General features: G+C 39.3%; 1 protein-coding gene across 5 annotated transcripts in view; it reads left to right on the top strand.

Annotated features, from left to right (window-relative positions):
- Positions 1 to 18,753, top strand: part of SEC14L5 (SEC14 like lipid binding 5) — a 94,637-nt gene that overhangs the window by 49,659 nt on the left and 26,225 nt on the right. For all 5 annotated transcript variants that reach the window (XM_043971035.1, XM_043971044.1, XM_043971059.1 and 2 more), the window contains exons 4-7: positions 85 to 216; positions 2,112 to 2,240; positions 2,635 to 2,746; positions 14,221 to 14,333. In XM_043971035.1, the coding sequence (XP_043826970.1) occupies positions 85 to 216; positions 2,112 to 2,240; positions 2,635 to 2,746; positions 14,221 to 14,333 (486 nt within the window). The remainder of the gene's footprint in view (positions 1 to 84; positions 217 to 2,111; positions 2,241 to 2,634; positions 2,747 to 14,220; positions 14,334 to 18,753) is intronic.

Raw genomic sequence — 18,753 nt, 5'->3', positions numbered from 1 at the left:
CCCAGTGCCATTGGGACAGGAGGCTACCAAGCCACGACTGCTTTCCTCTGTCTTAATCGCCCCATCATCCCATTTCTCTTATAGATTGCTGGGGTCGAGTATGTTGTCTTTGTGCAGAAAAATGTTTTAAATTGGAAGGATCGAACTCTTCTTATCGAGGCCCACAATGAGACGTTTGCCAATCGCGTCATTGTTCATGAGAACTGCAGCTACACGGTAAGTGGGCCGTGATGCTGCGTTATTTGTCTTTCTTCCTTGGGAAAGGTGTCATGTATCACGTGGGTCTGTTTCCCATCACCAATGGCCATTGCTATGTGAAGCTTTCCCTGGAAAGCTAGTCATATAAGACTAGATTTAAGAGTAGGATCATAGGGGCAGCTAGGTGGCGCAGTGGATAGAGCACCGGCCCTGGATTCAGGAGGACCTGAGTTCAAATTTGGCCTCAGACACTTAACACTTACTAGCTGTGTGACCCTGGGCAAGTCACTTAACCCCAACTGCCTCACCCCCCCCCCAAAAGAGTAGGATCATAGATCTAGAACATGAAGGGAAGGAAGGAGGGAACAAGTATTTGTTAAATGACTGCTGCATACCAGGCACTGTTCTAAATACTTTGCAAATAGTATCTCATTGAATCCTTGAAGAGACCTCAGAGGTCATCTAGTCCAATTTTTTTATTTTTTTGGTGAGACAATTGGGGTTAAGTGACTTGCCTAGGGTCACACAGCTAGTAAATGTGAAGTGTCTGAGGCCGGATTTGAACTCAGGACCTCCTGAATCCAGGGCTGGTGCTCTATCACACTGCGCCACCTAGCTGCCCCTCTAGTCCAATTTTATAGATGATGAAACTGAGGCCTCAACTGAGGTTGAGGGTCTTAACCAAGAATCACACAAGGTATAAAGTTATAAAGTGCAGGATTCAAATGCAGATCCTTTGACTTGAAATCCTAGGCTTTTTTTCTCACTGTTTCCAGAAACAGTGTCTGTTGTTTTGGCTTACTGGAAAGTTCTAAAAGGCCTCCAAGATACAGTCAGCAATTCCTCAGAACCCTATCATTTTCAGCCAGGTATGACACCATAGTGTGGGATGAGGCAGAGTAATGGGAAGTAGTTTCTGCCAAGAAGTTTCTGTTGACAACCTATTCCTCTTTGGGCCTTACTATGTCATTAGCTCATCTTCATAACTTCCAAAATGATATCCTTTCCATGACCCTGTTACCACAAAATAGGATTATCATGCCTATTCGATGGGGTGGAGACTTAGTTTTAGTATGTTCCAGATGTTTCCATCTGGGCAGGTGTCAGGGAGGAACACAACATTTCTTTAAGCTCCTGTAGAGAAGTTGTTCCTTCACTCATTGGGTTACTTGCTGCTGATTTGTTAACGGCAGCATGTTGTAATGTTGCTGATCCAGACTGTGCCTGGTTTTGCACAACCATCAATTAAGCATTTATTAAGTGCCTACTTTGTACTGGTTACTGTTCTAGGCTTTGGGGATGTCATAAAAGAAAAGTGAGATCATTTCTGCACTGACCCTATCAACAATATATGTATTTTTTTCTTTCCCCAGGGCTAGAGAAGGCCTGACATTGTCATTCCATTTCAAATAATCAAATACCATTGCACAACCTCATGGCTGAATTTCTCAGTTTACATCTGTGTGTGTGTGTGTGTGTGTGTGTGTGTGTTGCCTGCACCCATATGCATGTATATAGAAGAAGAAAAAAAGACAGTTAATGAATACTTAATGATGAGAATTAGGCCATTCTCAGAGGCCTTTGGAAAGAACCTAACACCTGACTCTGGCAACCAGATTATTTCTAAATGTAGGAATGTGTGACCTGTCCTCTTTGACTCTTCAGAAGAAATTTCCTCAGAGGGCTCACAGAGGATTGCTCAGTCCCATGCCACCCTCATAGCAAACCCAGAAGCCCAATGCACAGTGGTTAAACTTTAATGAGAATTTAATGTCCAATATGGTTGTGTCTAATCGACTTAGAGGGTCCCTTTGGCCTGCTTCTTAAAGTGTGAAAAGGGTATTTTTAGATCTAGCCTTGAGTGTTCTATGGTCTTGTGACTTTGTAAGTGACTTGACATCTCTGGATTTTAGGTTCACCCTGAGAATGATGAGTGGACCTGCTTTGAGCAATCAGCCTCTCTTGACATCAAATCGTTCTTTGGCTTTGAAAATGCCGTGGAGAAAATTGCAATGAAGCAGTACACGGCCAACATCAAGAGGGTAAGAAATGGAGCCAGTTAGTTTCATGCGTAATAGACTGGCTATTCTGAAGAGATGCTCACTTACAAAGAGTCCCCATTATGGTTTTATAGTCTCCTGAATACGGAAGGTCATTCTTCGGCTCCTCACCCTAATTGGAAATACCCTTTCCTGGCCTGAGGAGCACAAGGCTCTTGTGAAATGAGGGATCTTTATTATAATGGAGCCTGGTTTGCCCACATCTGGCTTTTTCCCCCCATGCAGTTGACTGCCAGCAGCTGGATGGATAGCTTTACTGATGCTTTCATGATATGATGGCTGGAGTCTTCTGGTTGCTCTCCTAAGGGTGACTGTGAGACCCACTCAGCTCACAGAGGGATATCTTTCTCTTATCCTTTCTCGCCTTGTATTCCAGGGGAAGGAAGTGATTGAGTATTATCTGAACGAGCTCATTTCTCAGGGCATCTCTCATATCCCTCGATGGACACCTTCCCCTGTCAGAGAAGAAGATCAGAGGAGCCTGGCAGGTAGGCAAGATCCAAGCACCCTGTGTCAGGTTCTAAAATTGTCCAATCTGCAAGAAAAACCACTGAGGCAGAATTTTGAGCCAATGAAACTTTATTAAAAGGTCCATGGTCCCCTCTAAAGAAGTAGATCTCAGATCTTTCTCATGATCTGAGATTCCCCTGATCCCTAGGACCTTGCTTTTATAGGGTTTGATACCCAAATATGCAAAAGAGGTATGGTAAAATACAGAATCTCATTGGGTTATAGACCTTGCTCTTGAGGGCTGAAAATTAAGATGGCCAAGGCAAGAGTCATCTCTGGTGACCAAGTGGTCATAGGATGGTCACTTGCCCATGTTGGGAAAGAAAGAGTGGTCTGAAGATACAAAAATAAGTTGGGGGACTTTCCAAAGAATGAAGGTGTCCCACCCATGCTGAGTTTGGACATGACATGACATGACATGACACTTGAGTAAAGTAGGATGGAGATATCTTTGTCAGCATTCTTGTGGTTGTGCAAGGTGAGCTTCATAACTGGAACATTACATTAAAGTTTGAGGTTCACTATAAAACCCCATCTTATCTAATTATCTCCATGTGATTGATATAAAATATCAAACTGATTAATATTGGTTGGCATAGAGTAGGAGTTCAAACAAATCATTTCTCACCCTTGGCAACAGATGGTGCCATAGTCCTTTCCTCCTCTTCACCATCCCCTCAAGGTGCACAGCATAGACTTAAGGCAATTTCATCTAGAGGGGAGAGGTGTGCAGAAGAATGGAGCTCTGTCCTGAGATTCTTGAGACTCCTTCTGGACTTCTTGAGATCCTAAGCTCTTAAAGTAGGGGAGGTTTTTATGGTATCAAGATGAAGAAGAGGGTCAGCTAGGTGGCGCAGTGGATAGAGCAACGGCCCTGGATTCAGGAGGACCTGAGTTCAAATCCAGCCTCAGATACTTAACACTTACTAGCTGTGTGGCCCTGGGCAAGTCACTTAACCCCAATTGCCTCACCAAAAAAAAAAAAAAAGATGAAGAATTCCTGTTGGATGGGGAGGAAGTACTCTTTGTTCTGAAATCATTTCAGCCTCTTCCCCCTTCCTCTCTTTACGTGTTGCCCTTTCCCTGGGAAAGAGGATTGTTCTGGCTTGTCTCCCAACTAGGGTAGGGAGCTGGGCCAGGAAGATTTCTGAATTTCTCAAGTGTCTGAGGCTGTATTTGAACTCAGGTCCTCCTGAATCCAGGGCTGGTGCTTTATCCACTGAGCCACCTAGCTCAGTCTTTTTTTTTTTTTTAGCGAGGCAATTGGGGTTAAGTGACTTGCCCAGGGTTACACAGCTAGTAAGTGTTAAGTGTCTGAGGCTGGATTTGAACTCAGGTACTCCTGACTCCAGGGCCAGTGCTCTATCCACTGTGCCACCTAGCTGCCCCTGTGAATTTCTCATAGTTCTGTAACAAACTCATGGGTCACTGGTAATAATAATATAGCTAACATTTCTATAACTCTTTAAGATTTGAAAGGTGCTTTATATAGGTTACTTCATTTGATCCTCACGACAACCCTGTGAAGGAGCTTCTATTATTATCTCCATTTTGTAGATTAGGAAAATGAAGTTGAGAGAGGATTAGTGACTTGCCCAGTGTTTCACAGCTAGTAAGCCCCTGAGTTCAGGATTTGAACTCAAGTATTCCTAACTCTGGAGCAGCTAGGTGGCACAGTGGATAGGGTGCTGGGCTGGGGGTCGAGAAGACCTAAGTTCAAATCAAGCCTCAGACACTTACTGTGTGGCCCTGAGGTCATTTAACCCTGCTTGCCTCGGTTTCCTCATCAGTAAAATGAGCTGGAGAAGGAAATGGCAAACCACTCCAGTATTTCTACCAAGAAAACTCTGAATGGCATCACAAAGAGTTGGACCCAACTGAACAATAACAACAAGGTTCATAACTCTAAAGCCAGCATTCTATCCACAGTGCCACTTAGCTACTCCAATTATCAATAAGAATTTATGATGCGTTTACTGTATGCTAGGAACTGTGTAGGACACTGGGTACAGAAAGGTCCTCCCTGACCTCAAGGAGCATATGTTTCATAGAAGATCTTATATAACTGATGTATCCTTTTGAATAGTAGGAATTTTTTTCTCCTTTGATGATGTTGTTGAGTTGTTTCCATTGTGCCTGACTCTTTGTAACCCCATTTGGGGTTTTCTTGGCAAAGATACTGGAGTGGTTTGTCATTTCCTTCTCCAGCTCATTTTACAGATGAGGAAACCGAGGCAAACAGGGTTAAGTTACTTGCCCAGGGTTACACAGTTAGTAAGTGCCTAAAGTTGGATTTGAACCCAGGAAAGTATGCTTTCCTGATTTGAGGTCCAGAACTCTATCTACTATGCCATCTACCTATGCATTTCTACTTTAGTATTTTTTTTTTAAGTGAGGCAATTGGGGTTAAGTGACTTGCTCAGGGTCACACAGCTAGTAAGTGTTAAGTGTCTGAGGCTGGATTTGAACTCAGATACTCCTGACTCCAGGGCCAGTGCTCTATCCACTGCGCCACCTAGCTGCCCCATACTTTAGTATTATTGAAGCTTGGTGGCAGTAGTTGTCTAACCTCGTGATGTTTGAATGACAGGATACAAATCTATTGGGGGAGGGTGGTGTCAGGGGAAGAGGTTAAAATTGTTCTGCACTCGCTTTTTCCTCAGGAACAATATTAGCCTTGCACCTCTATGCATATCTTGTGGCAAGATTTCTTCTGCCATTCTCATGCTGCTCCTGAGTTTCTATATCTGCTCAGTCTGTTTTCTTCCATTGCCCAAGAAGCTGGTTTTCACTGTGGTCTGTTAGGAAGAGTGGCCGTGCCCCTTCCATCACATTGTGGATCACTGGGTGCCTTTGTGTTCAGAAACAGAAAGAAGGCCTTTACACTTGCACGAAAGACCGGAAGGATTCTGGGATTTTTTGTTTTGTGTTTTTCCCTTGTCCCTTCTTCCCCCCTTTGCTTTTTCTTCTCCTGTCTCTGCCTGTCTCCAATACATCTGCTATGGTTGGGCTATGATTCTGCTGAGACAGTACAATGCTCCTAAGCTCAGTCTTTTTGCTTCCAGTTACACAGATGCCTCTTTGATGCCTGGTTTTGGCAGAGTGGCTGCAGCCCTTGGTCTTATTGTACATTGGAGGGGCTTTGGGTCATAATGTCCTAGGAGTTTATGTTCTTATGGGGTAAGAACTGAAAAGCAAGGGGGGAGATAGAAAATATACATGGGGAGGGAATGGTAGCAAAGTCCAGAGAGTCAGAAGCCCAGCCAGAAGGGGAATAAAAAAAGAGGCTGGCCCCCAGAAGGAACTCGGCAGTGGGAGAAAGGGGTCACCACAGCAGGGGTAAATATTGCTTCATTTCAAAATAAAAGTGTTCATTTTGCATATTAATCCTTAGATTTTTAGGGCACTTTGTAATTCACGTCACTTTCTTATATATTATCTAATCTTGATAACAGATGGGTTAGGTAGATAGGGTAGGTGGTATCTTCGTTTTAGAGCTGAGGAGGTCATAGATTTAGGATTGAAAAAGAGTTCTTCTACTTCATCTCTCTCATTTCACAAGAGAGAATATTGAGGCCCAGAGAGATGGAATGACTTGCCCAAGGTGGCATAGGTAGTGGGTATCAGAGGAGAAGAGGCTAAGAGAAGTTAGATGACTTGACTGAGGGCATGTATAACTAGCAACCTGTTAGGGTTGACCTTCAACCTTAGACCTCTTGAGGTCAGGTACACTATACCAAAATTCAGATATGCAAACAATTCAAATATGCAAACAAGTCTTATATAATCAAATGTTTCATATCAAACAAAAAAATGGCAAGAATTCTGATGATAGAAATTTTGAGCTGGAAGGTCTTAAGGGATCTTTCTTGACTTTTGTGACCTTGCTGCCTTCTCCCTTTTGGACTGCTCTCTCTTATTCTCCTTTGATGGATCGATCAGTATACACTCCCCACTAAGTGTGGTTGTGTCCTCTTTTTTTTTTCTTTTTCTATACTTTGTCTCTTGGTGATTTCATCAGCTCCTGTGGGGTTCAATTATCACCGATACACAAATTATTCCCAAATCTTGTAACCATCCTTAATCCCCTATTAATTACAGTTCCACATTGCCAGCTGTTTGTTGGACATCTCTGCTTGGATTTCCTATGGCATGTAGAACCTGGGATATCCAAACTGGGTCTCATTATTCTTTCCTCCTTCTCTATCCTATACTACCATAAAACTTGTTTCTTTTGAGAGTCTCAGTCTTCCATTTACACAAGTTTGCATCCTCAGAGTTATCCTTGATCCTTCATTCTCCCTCATTGGCCATGTCTCACTTCTTAATGAGTTTTCTTTCCCTGTAATGAGTGTCTCTCATTTCTATTTCCTTCTGTCCATTCACATGCACACTATCCTGATTCAGGCACTCTTCACCTCCTGCATAGGCTATTGAAGGAGCCTCCTAATTGGTCTTCCTGCCTCAAATCTCTCCTCTTTCCAATCCATCTTCCATATAGTCAAATGAATCTTCTTAAGGCATAGATTCTTTTTGTTTTGTTTTGCAGGGCTTTGAGGGTTTGTGACTTTCCCAGGGTCACACAGCTAGTAAGTGTCAAGTGGCTGAGGATGGATTTGAACTCAGGTCCTCCTGAATCCAGGGCCAGTGATTTATCCACTGTGCCACCTAGCTGCCTCCCCTAAGGTATAGATTCTTAGTGCTTCCTTTTGCCTTAAGGTGGCATCTCTTCAGGCTGCGCTGGTAAATACTTGACCACTGACCCACTGAAAAAAAATGTCCACTTGACATACTTTTAAGTTTAATCTGCCTTAACATTTTCTCCATCACTTTTTTTTTTTTTTGCAGGGCAATGAGGGTTAAGTGACTTGCCCAGGGTCACACAGCTAGTAAGTGTCAAGTGTCTGAGGCCAGATTTGAACTCAGGTCCTCTTGAAACCAGGGTCAGTGCTTTATTCACTGTGCCACCCAGCTGCCCCTCCATCACTTTCTTAAGTCTAAAAATAAACAGAGCAATAAGTACCATCCTGATTTTGTAGCATTTGCTGATTTCCAAAGTATAAATGCTTACACTGAACATTTAATAATTAGCCCTCTTGAGCTGCATTGAGCTGGCTCCGGCACACCCCTGCATCCATGTCTACAGTCTGCCTCCTACTGACCTTTCCAGACTTAATTCATATAACTCTCCTTAAGAACAGCCAAACTGGACCACTGTTCCCTGAACTCAATAGTCTTTCTTATTTCTCTATGCCTTTGTATAGGTTCTCCCCTATGTCTGAATTACAATACCTCCCTTACCACTAACTCTTAGATTCCTTCAAGTCTCCACTCAGATGTCACTTCCTACCCAGACTTCCTTGTTTTTTCTCTCCATCCCCACCCCAGATGTTAGTGCTCTCTTCTTTTAAAAATTCATTATACTGGGGCAGCTAGGTGGCACAGTGGATAGAGCACCGGCCCTGGATTCAGGAGGACCCGAGTTCAAATCTGGCCTCAGACACTTGACACTTACTAGCTGTGTGACCCTGGGCAAGTCACTTAACCCTCATTGCCCCGCAAAAAAAAAATTCATTATACTTACTTATGTATATAAATCTGTATCTTCCAAGTAGGATTGAGGGCAGGGACTGTTCCATTTTAACCCATGTTTTCCTCTCTATCTCTTGTTTGGTCATAAACTCTTCCCTTATCCATGTATCTGATGAGAAGTTTTTCTCCATGCTCCTCTAATTTGCTTAAGATATCACCATTTATATCTCGTATATTCACCTTGACCATATCTTGGTATATGGTGTGAGATGTTGGTCTGTACTAAGTTTCTGCCATACTGCTTTCTGGTTTTCCCAGCAGTTTTTGTTGAGTAGTGAGTTCTTGGCTCCAAAGCTTGCATCTTTTGGTTTATCAAATACTAGATTACTGAGATGATTCACTCCTGTATATTATATACCTAATTGTATTCCACTCTATCAACCACTCTATTTCTTATCTAGTACCAGATTCCTTTGATGATTACTGCTTTGTAGTATATCATCTGATGTCTAGTAGTGCTAGGTTGTCTTCCTTTACTTAAAAAAAAAAAGATTCCCTTGTTACTCAACATATTGTTTTTCTAGATGAATTCTGTTATTATTTTTTTCCAGCTTTGTAAAATAATTCTATGGTAGTTTGATTGGTATGGGAATGAATAAGTTAAGTAATTTAGGTACTATTGTCATTTTTATTATATTGACATGGCCTAATTGAGCAAATTATCTTGCAACTTTGATAAAGTTGTTAATTGTTTCAACTAGTTTCTTAGTTGATTCTCTTGAGTTCTTGAAGTATATCATCATATCACCTACAAAGAGTGATAGTTTTGTTTCCTTGTTTCCTAGTCTTATTCCTTCAATTTTTTTCTTGTCTTATTGCCATTGCTAGCATTTCTAGCACAATATGATATAATAATGATGATAACAGACATTCTTGCTTCATCCCTGATATTACTGGAAAGGCTTCTAGTTTATTGCCATTACAGACAATGCTTGATTTTAGTTTCAGATAGCTACTACTTTCGTTTTAAGAAAAGTTCCTCTCATTCCTATGCCTTCTAGTGTTTTTTTTTTTAAAGAGACTAACTATGGTATTTTGTCAAAAGCCTTTTCTACATCTATTGATGCAGATCATGTGATTTTTGTTATTTTGTTATTGATGTGATCAGTTATGCTTATAGTTGTACTGATATTGAACTAGCCCTGCATTACTAATATAAATCCCACCTGTATGATCTTTGTGATATATTACTATTGTCTTTTTTGCTAGTATTTTATTTAAATTTTTGCATCAGTATTTATTAGGGGAAATTGTCTAGTTTTCTTTCTCTGTTTTTGGTCTCCTTGGTTTAGGTATCAATACCATATTGGTGTTATAAATGGAATTTGGTGGGACTTCTTTGCCTATTTTTTCAGATAGTTTATATCATATTGGAATTAATTATTCTTTAAATTATTGGGAGAATTTACTTGTAAATTTACTTGTAAATGCATCTGTTTTTTCCGTCTAAGGACCTCATTTATGGATTGTTCAATGTCTCTTTCTAAGATAGAGTTATTTAAGTATTTTATTTCCTCTAAGTTAATCTGGGCAATTTATACTTTTGTAAATATTTATGCATTTCATTTAGATTGTCAGTTTTATTGGCATATGATTGGACAAAATAGCTCCTAATAATTACTTTAATTTCATCTTTATTGGTGGTGCATTCACACTTTTCAGTTTTGATACTGCTAATTTGTTTTTTTCTTTAAAAAAATCAAATTAACCACTGGCTTATCTACTTTATTGTCTTTCCTCCACTCCATAAAACCAGCTCTTAGTTTTATTTATTAGTTCAATGGTTTTTGACTTTCAGTTTTATTAATCTCTCCTTTGATTTTTAGGATTTCTATTTTGGTATTTAATAGGGCATTTTAAAATTCTTTTCCTAGTTTTTTTTAGTTTAATCCCCAATTCATTGATTTTTTTAAAGATTTATTTTATTTTATTTTTTTGGTTAGGCAATTGGGGTTAAGTGACTTGCCCAGGGTCACACAGCTAGTAAGTGTTAAGTGTATGAGGCTGGATTTGAACTCAGGTACTCCTGAATCCAGGGCCGATGCTCTATCCATTGTACCACCTAGCTGCCCCAAAACTTGGGAAACTGAGTCACTGAGTCTTATAATTCTTTTGGGATGACTCACAATCAATTAAAAATTTTTTTTTTTTTTTAGTGAGGCAATGGGGGTTAAGTGACTTGCCCAGGGTCACACAGCTAGTAAGTGTCAAGTGTCTGAGGCCGGATTTGAACTCAGGTCCTCCTGAATCCAGGGCCAGTGCTTTATCCACTGCGCCACCTAGTTGCTCCCCCACCCCAATAAATTTTTAATCTATGATTCCAAGGCTCTTTATTGAATGGATTTTTTATTGCATTATAGTCTGAAGAGGGTGCATTTGATGTTTAATACTTTTGCTTTTTGTGAGGTTTTTAAAAAACAACAACATGGTTTTTGTGAAAGTGCCATGCATGGCCGAGAAAAAGATATGCTCCTTTCTATTCCCAATTAGTTTTCTCCTCAGGTCTATCATCTTTAACTTTTCTGAAATTCTAATCATCTCCTTAACTTCTTTTTTATTTATCTTTTGCTTAGATATATTTAGTTTTGAGAGGGGTAACTTAAGGCCCCTGCTAATATAATTTTACTATTTCCTCCTCTAATTCATTTAGCTTTTCCTTTAAGAATTTGAATGATATTCCATTTGGTATATATATGTTTACTATTGATGTTACTTCATTGTCCAGGCTTTGTTGTTATTTGGTTGTTTTTCAGTTGCGTCCAACTCTTTGTGATCCCATTTGGAGTTTTCTTGGCAAAGATACTGGAGTGGTTTGTCATTTCCTTCTCCACCTCATTTTACAGATGAGGAACTGAGGCAAAGAGAGTCAAGTGATTTGTCTAGGGTTACAGAGCTAGAGAGTCCAGTCTGAGATTGGATTTGAACTCAGGTGTTCTTGATTCTAGTCCTGGTGCTCTATCCACTGTGCCAGCTGCCCATTGTCTATGCTACCTTTTAGCAAAATGCAGTTTCCCTGATTATCTCTTTTAATTAGGTCTGTTTTTGCTTTTGCTTTGTCTGAGCTCATGATTGCTACCCCTGCCTTTTTTTATATAGCTGAAGCATAATGGATTTTCTTCCAGTTCCTTAGTTTTATTCTTTGCGTTTCTCTGTTTAAAGTATTTCTTGTAAACAACATATTGTTAGATTCTGATTTCTAATCTATACTGCTATCCATTTCCATTTTATGAGTGAGTTCATCCCATTGATACTCAGTTGTGATTGCTGTGTATTTCTCTCTATCTTCTTCTCTACTGTTTATGCCTCTCTCTCTCTCTCTCTCTCTCTCTCTCTCTCTCTCTCTCTCACTACTACCTCTCTTAATCTGCCCTCCCTCTTATCATCCCTCTACTTTCTTTTAGCTCCTTCCTTTTCTACTTTGTCTTGGGTAATATGGATTTCTATAAGCAGTTGAATGTGTATATATATTTCCCTGTCTTTGAACCAGTTCAGATGAAAGTGAAGTTTAAGCATTTCTCACTCCCCACAATTTCCCCTCCATTATAAAAGCTCTTCCTTGTGCACCTCTTGGATAATTTCCCCTATTATTCTTCTTCCTTCCCCCTTTTCTCAGTACATGCCTCTTTATCAGCCTTCCATTTTTCTTTTGAGATCATCCCAATATAATAGACTCAAACCCATGCCATCTGTTTAAGTAGACTCTAACTGCTCTAATGATGATAAAGTTCTTGGGGATTTTATATATCATTTCCTCATGTAGGAATGTAAACATTTTAACCTTATTAAGTTCCTCATGCTTTCTCACTCATGTTTACCTTTTTATGTCTTTCTTGACTCTTATGTTGCAATATAAAATTTTCTATTCAGCTCTGGTCTTTTCATCAGGAATGCATGGAAGTCTTCTGTTTCATTATTCATTTTCTCCCTGAAGGATTCTACTCAGTTTTGGTGGGTAGTTATTTTTGGTTGTAATTCTAGATCTTCTGCTTTCCAAAATATCATATTCCAAATTATCTACTCCTTTATAGTGGTAGCTGCTAAATTTTGTATGATCCTGACTGTGACTCTACAGCATTTGAATTGTTTCTTTCTGGCTACTTTAAGTATTTTCTCCTTGACCTGTGAGTTCTCAAATTTGGCTGTAATATTCCTGGGAGTTTTCATTATGCGATCTCTTTTAAGAGGTGGTTGGTGAATTCTTTCAATGTCTGTTTTGCCCTCTGATTCTAAATTATCTGGGCAGTTTTCCTTTATAAAAAATTCTTGAAATATGATGTCTAGGCTCTTTTAAAAAAATCATGGCTTATAGGTAGTTCATAATTCTTGAGTTATCTCTCCTCAGTCTATTTTCCAGTTATGTTTCTGATTAGTATTTCATATTTTTTTTTCATTTTTTGGACTTTTTGTTATTGTTGTTGCTTCTTGATGAATCCACTTGACCAAACTTAATGTTTAAGAAATTATTTTCTTTAGTGAAATTTTGTACTATATATATATATAAAAAAACTTGGCCAATTCCATTTTCTAAAGGAATTATTTTCTTCAGTTTTTTTTGTGCTTCTTTTACCAAGCTGTTAATTTTTTTCATAATTAGAGGCATTTCTATCATTTCTTTTCCCAATTTTTTCTCTACAGCTATTTGATTTTAATTTTTTGTTTTTGTTCTAAAAACTCTTTAGCTCTTTTAGAAATTCTTATTGGGGGGTACAGCTAGGTGGCACAGTGGATAAAGCACCAGCCCTGGATTCAGGAGGACCTGAGTTCAAATTTGTGACCCTGGGCAAATCACTTAACCCTTAGTGTCCTGCAAAAAAAAATAAAAATAAAAGAAAGGAAGAAAGAAAAAAGAAATTCTTGTTGGGCTTGTTTCTAATCTTCATTTTGTCCTTGAGGCTTGTTTGTAGATGTTTTCATGTCATCATCTTCCTCTGAGTTTTTGTCTTAAGCTTCCTGGTCACCATAGTAGCTTTTTATAGTCATGTTCTTTGTTGTTGTTGTTTGCTCATTTTTTTTTCAGTCTATTTTTTTTAACTTTGGAATTAATGTTAGAATTGGGCTCTGCTCCTCTGGGAATGAGGGGTTATTGCCCCAAACTTTAGGCTTTTTCACCCTGCTGCTTTCACAGATAGTTCTGAGGGTCTATATTTACAGTGCTTCCAAGGTTGTGTGATCTGGGGAGAGGTGTGGTCATTGTTATTCTGCTCCTTACCCAAGCAGGGCCCCCTGCTCCCTTGTGACCAATTGCAAGTTCTCCTCTCTATCCTGGAACTGCCACACAGAATAGGGTAATGGGCAGAAGTGTTGCCAAATTGTACCCGGTCCTCTACCTAATATTAGCACAGATTCCCCTCTAATCTCTTTCTGACTAGATGTTCAGTACCCTTACCATCTCTGGGCAATGAGTGCTCCTGGTATAGCTATTGCTGCTACCATAGCCTCCAAGGCCCTCAGCTGATGTCATCACCCTCTGTGCTCCCAAGTCAGCCTCTACCCCATTGCCACACACCCCTTCTTCTGACTCCCTAAGTTGATTTGGAAAAATGACTCACCCCAACCTTTTCTTAGTTATGCTGCTTTAGAATTCAATTTGCTATGTTATTTAAAAGTTGTTTAGAGGAGAATATTGGGGGACTCAGCCACAATACTCCCTTATTCTGCTATCTTGGTTCTTCCATCCCCTCCCTCTTCTTATAGATGAGGAAACTGGGTAGTAAGGAGGGAAGTAACTTGACCAAAATGATGCCACTAGTTTGTAGCAGAGTTGGAAATAGAAACTGAGTCTCCTGATTCTCAGTCCAGCATATTTTCTGTTCTATTATGCTGCCCCCTTTCTTATCTATTACTGATCTTTTCCTTTTAGCTGACAAGTTGGACACAGACTACATTGAGCGATATTTGGGGCAGCTCACCCCCATGCAGGAGAGCTGCTTGATCAGACTCCGCCAGTGGTTACAGGAAACACATAAAGGAAAGGTGAGTGCCTTAGGGCCTTACTTCACTTAGTGATCTTGGCATTTAACTCAAACTTTAATGAAGGACCTATTGTGTGTAAGACACATACTCTAGGAGATAAAAAAAAAATGAAGTAAGATACAGTCCCTGTCCTTGAGGATCTCACAGTCAGGTTGGGAGATAAGAAATGTGTAGTGATCATCAAAACCATGCAGAGTGTGAGTACAGATAGCTAGACGACTAGATAAATTGTGTGAGAAATTCGAGGAGGAAGTGATCATTTTTAGCTAGGGGTGGATCTGATCTTGAGGCTTGAAAGAAGAGAAGGGGTATTAACATATGGATACCAAGGAGGAGTCCATTTCAGACAAAGGGGATAAGTAAGAACAGAGATATAGAGGTGAGAGTAAGCAGGGAGAGGTAAATAGTTTAGTTTGACTGGAAATAGAATTCATAAAGAGGAGTAGAATTTGATACAGCTAGAGAGGAAAGAAGACTGGCTAGGCCATGAGTGTTAGGCTAAAGAAATGATTTGCTAAGAGGTGATTTTTTTAGTACCTTCCTCCAGGGTAGTTGTGAGGTGTAAGTGACCATATATACTTTAAAGTATCATGTAAAATTCTGTCATTGTTATTATCGTTATTTTTGTTGTTATTGGTTGTAGTATTATTATGTGATGGGGAATTCATGAAAGTTTTTGTAAAGACAGATGACACGTTTAAAGCATCATATGAGAAGCATTGCTTGGGCAGCAGTTCACACATTTCAGAAAGATACATCTTAAGTAAAATAAATAGAATATGATTATGGTTACAGAAAGACCTGGACCATGGAAAGTCTGGAACATAGAAACTCAAATTTCCATTGCAACTTGGCTATTTCTTTTTTTTTTTGAGGGGCAATGGGGGTTAAGTGACTTGCCCAGGGTCACACAGCTAGTAAGTGTCAAGTGTCTGAGGCTGGATTTGAACTCAGGTACTCCTGAATTCAGGGCCGGTGCTTTATTGACTGTGCCATCTAGCCGCCCCTTGGCTATTTCTTAAACAACAACAAAAATGATGATGATAGTATTTATATAATACCTACTGTGTGCCAGGCATTGTGCTAAAATATTATCTCATTTGATCCTCTTGATCTGTAGTCAGAAGCAGAGGAATAAAGTCAGAAAAAGGTAATGGTTTATAGCCTGTTTCTTTTGGTATGGTGTATTTATTCCTGTCTGCCTTTTGAGTGCTGGGTCAAAGCTATGAGTAGCAGCAGCCTGGTCCACCATTCTGCAATTGCCAAGTCCCCTCCCCAAGCTGCATCTGGGATCAAGAAGGTGACCAAGAGGCCAATTGAGCTCAGAATGCATTAGCAATCATGTGTTCTATGCTATATGCCATACCCATTGCCCTGACCTTTTAGTCACTTTTCACTACCATAATGGTGTGATTGTGGCTAAAAGAATTCCTATGGGAACCTCAGGGGAACCAAATAAACAAAATGTATACAGGAATGAGAGCAGTTTTCTCCTTCCTCTTCCCCTCCCTCCAGAGCTTTCAAGGACCCCTGGGCTTTGCTCTCCTTCTTGATGATGAACCCTTAGGACCTCTGGTTTTTCCATGTGCCCCCTAGCCAAACCCTCCTGTATGTGTTGTCTCCCTCATCAGAGTGTTCACTCCTTGAGAGCAGGGCCTTTTTCTTACCTTTCTTTCTTTTCTCCATTTTTTAAAAATTCCATTTTCTTTTATTTGTAGGTTCATATACTCTCTCTCCTACCTCACCCCTCCCCAACATCCATACATTAAGAAAGCAAGAAAAACCAAACCTTTTACAAACATGTTGTCTTCTTTTTCTTTATGTATCACCAATATTTAGCACAGTACTTGGCACAGAGTAAGTATTTAATAGATGGCTTTTTTCATTTATTCATCTAGTTTTCATCTTTCATTTTTTCTTCCTTTCTCCTCCTCCATCCAAGGCATGGGCCTAAACTTCTCTTTTCAGGTATACACACACACACACACACACACACACACACACATTTTTGTCAGCAAATAAATGAGGAGGGATATTCTTTTGGAAAGCATCAAAGGATCAAGTCTGCATGTTGGAAAGGACTTCAGAGCTATCTAGCCCCACCCGTACATTATACAGAATGCTTCCTTCATCTCCCAATACTTGTCAACAGCTTCTTATTGAAGTCCTTCAATGGGGGAACCTATTAATTCTAGCCCATCTTGCTTTTGGCTAGCTCTCATTGTTAGGAAGTTTTCCTTAAGTAGATCCTAAATCTGTCTCTGCAATTTCCAGTCATTGTTCCTAGTTTTTCCCTAGGGGTTAGATCAGGAGGGGAAAGGGGGGATATTAAAGTGGCTAAATCTGATCCTTTTTCCATATCACAATCCCTTGAATACTTACAGAGTTGTCATGTCCTCTCTGAGGCTAAACCCACTCTTTTTTTTTTTTTGAGGCTAAGCACTTTTCCTTTTCTATTCTTCTCATCATCCTGAGGTGCCTCTTTAAAAAAAAAAAGTTTCCTATTGATAGACATTTCCTGATATAACCCAACCTCCAACACTAACTTGTAAAAAAGAAAACAATTAACCAAAACCCACCCACAAAACGAATGGGTAGATGCAGCATTTTACTCCTGTAACCCCCCACCTCTTTACTGAGAGGAGGGAAGTGTGTTTCATCATCTGTTCTCTAGGACTAAAATTGTATTAATTCTATTACAGTAAAAATAAGTACTTAATATAATTCAGCTGCTCTTTTTCAAAATAGTATTTTATTTTTTCCCATTTATATGTCAAGACAATTTTTAACTTTCATTTTTACAAGATTTTGAGTTCCAAATTTTTCTCCCTCTCTCCCTTCCCTCCCCTTCCTAAAATGGCAGGCAATTTGATATGTTATATATGTGCAGTTATGTAAAACATGTTTCCATATTAGTCACAGTTGTGAAAGAAGAAATAGATCAAAAGGGGTAAAACACACACACACACACACACACACACACAATAAAGTGAAAAAAGTATGCCTCAGTCTGCATTTAGAGTTCATCAGCTCTTTAGCTGGATGTGGATAGCATTTTCCATCATGAGTCCTTTCTATTTGTCTTGGATCATTACATTACTGAGAAGAGCTAGGTCATTGATGGTTGATCATCATACAATGTTGCTGATATTGTGTATGATGTTTTCCTGGTTCTGCTCACTTCATTTTGAGTTAGCTCATACAAGTCTTTCCAGGTTTTTTTGAACTTTGCTAATCATTTGTTGTTGCACAATAGTATTCCATTATATTCATATATCACAACTTGTTCAGTCATTCTCCAATTGCTGGGCATCCCCTAAATTTCCAATATTTTGCCACCATAAAAAGAACTTCTATAAATATTTTTGCACACATAGGTCCTTTCCCCTTTTTATGATCTCTTTGGGATATAGACCTAGTAGTGGTATTGCTGGGTCAAAAGGTATGCAATTTTATAACCTTTTGGGCATAGTTCCAAATTGTTCTCCAGAATGGTTGGATCAGTTCACAACTCCACCAATAATGCATTAATGTTCCAATTTTTCCATAGCTTCTCCAACATTTATCATTTCCCTTTTTTTGTCATATTAGCCAATCTGATAGGAGTGAGGTGGTACCTCAGAGTTATTTTAATTTGCATTTCTTTAATCAATAGTGATTTAGAATTTACATGAGCTGATGCAAGGTAAAATGTACTATATATAAAATTACAGCAATATTGTAAGATGATCTGCTGTGAATGGACTTAGTTATTTTCAGCAATGCAATCATCCAAGTGAAGGACTTATGAAAAATGCAGTCCATCTCCAGAGAAAGAACTGATGGTGTCTGAATATAATTGAAGCATAACTTTTTTAGTTTCTTTTTCTAAAGTTTTTTTGTCTGTTTTCTTTCACAACCTGAAAATGTTTTGCATGACTATACATGTAACTTATATTGAATTGCTTGAGTTCTTAAGGGGGAGGGAGGGAGGAAGAGAATTTGAAAGACAAAGTTTTAAAAATTGATGTTAAAATTTGTTTTTACATGTAATTTGGGAAAAAATTAAATTCTAAATAAATGGAAAAAAATAGTGATTTAAAGCCCTTCTTCATATGACTGTAGATAGCTTTGATTTTTTCATCTAAAAACTTCACTTGCTCTTTAATACTATTTTGATTTACATTATCACAGAGTAGTGATGTTGTATCTTGTTCTCCCAATTTGCTTTCTTTGACACCTCCTCCTTGAGACACTTGCCACTGTCTTTTTTTTTTTTTAAGACTGTGTCTCAGGGGCAGCTAGGTGGTGCAGTGGATAAAGCACTGGCCCTGAAGTCAGGAGGACCTGAGTTCAAACCTGGCCTCAGATACTTGACACTTACTAGCTGTGTGACCCTGGGCAAGTCACTTAACCCCAATTGCCCCCCCCCCCCCAAAGA

Source organism: Dromiciops gliroides, chromosome 1 (genome assembly GCF_019393635.1).
Source record: "Dromiciops gliroides isolate mDroGli1 chromosome 1, mDroGli1.pri, whole genome shotgun sequence".
NCBI lineage: Eukaryota > Metazoa > Chordata > Mammalia > Microbiotheria > Microbiotheriidae > Dromiciops > Dromiciops gliroides.
Note: the sequence above shows the minus strand (reverse complement) of the source record. Positions and strands in the feature narration are given on the sequence as shown.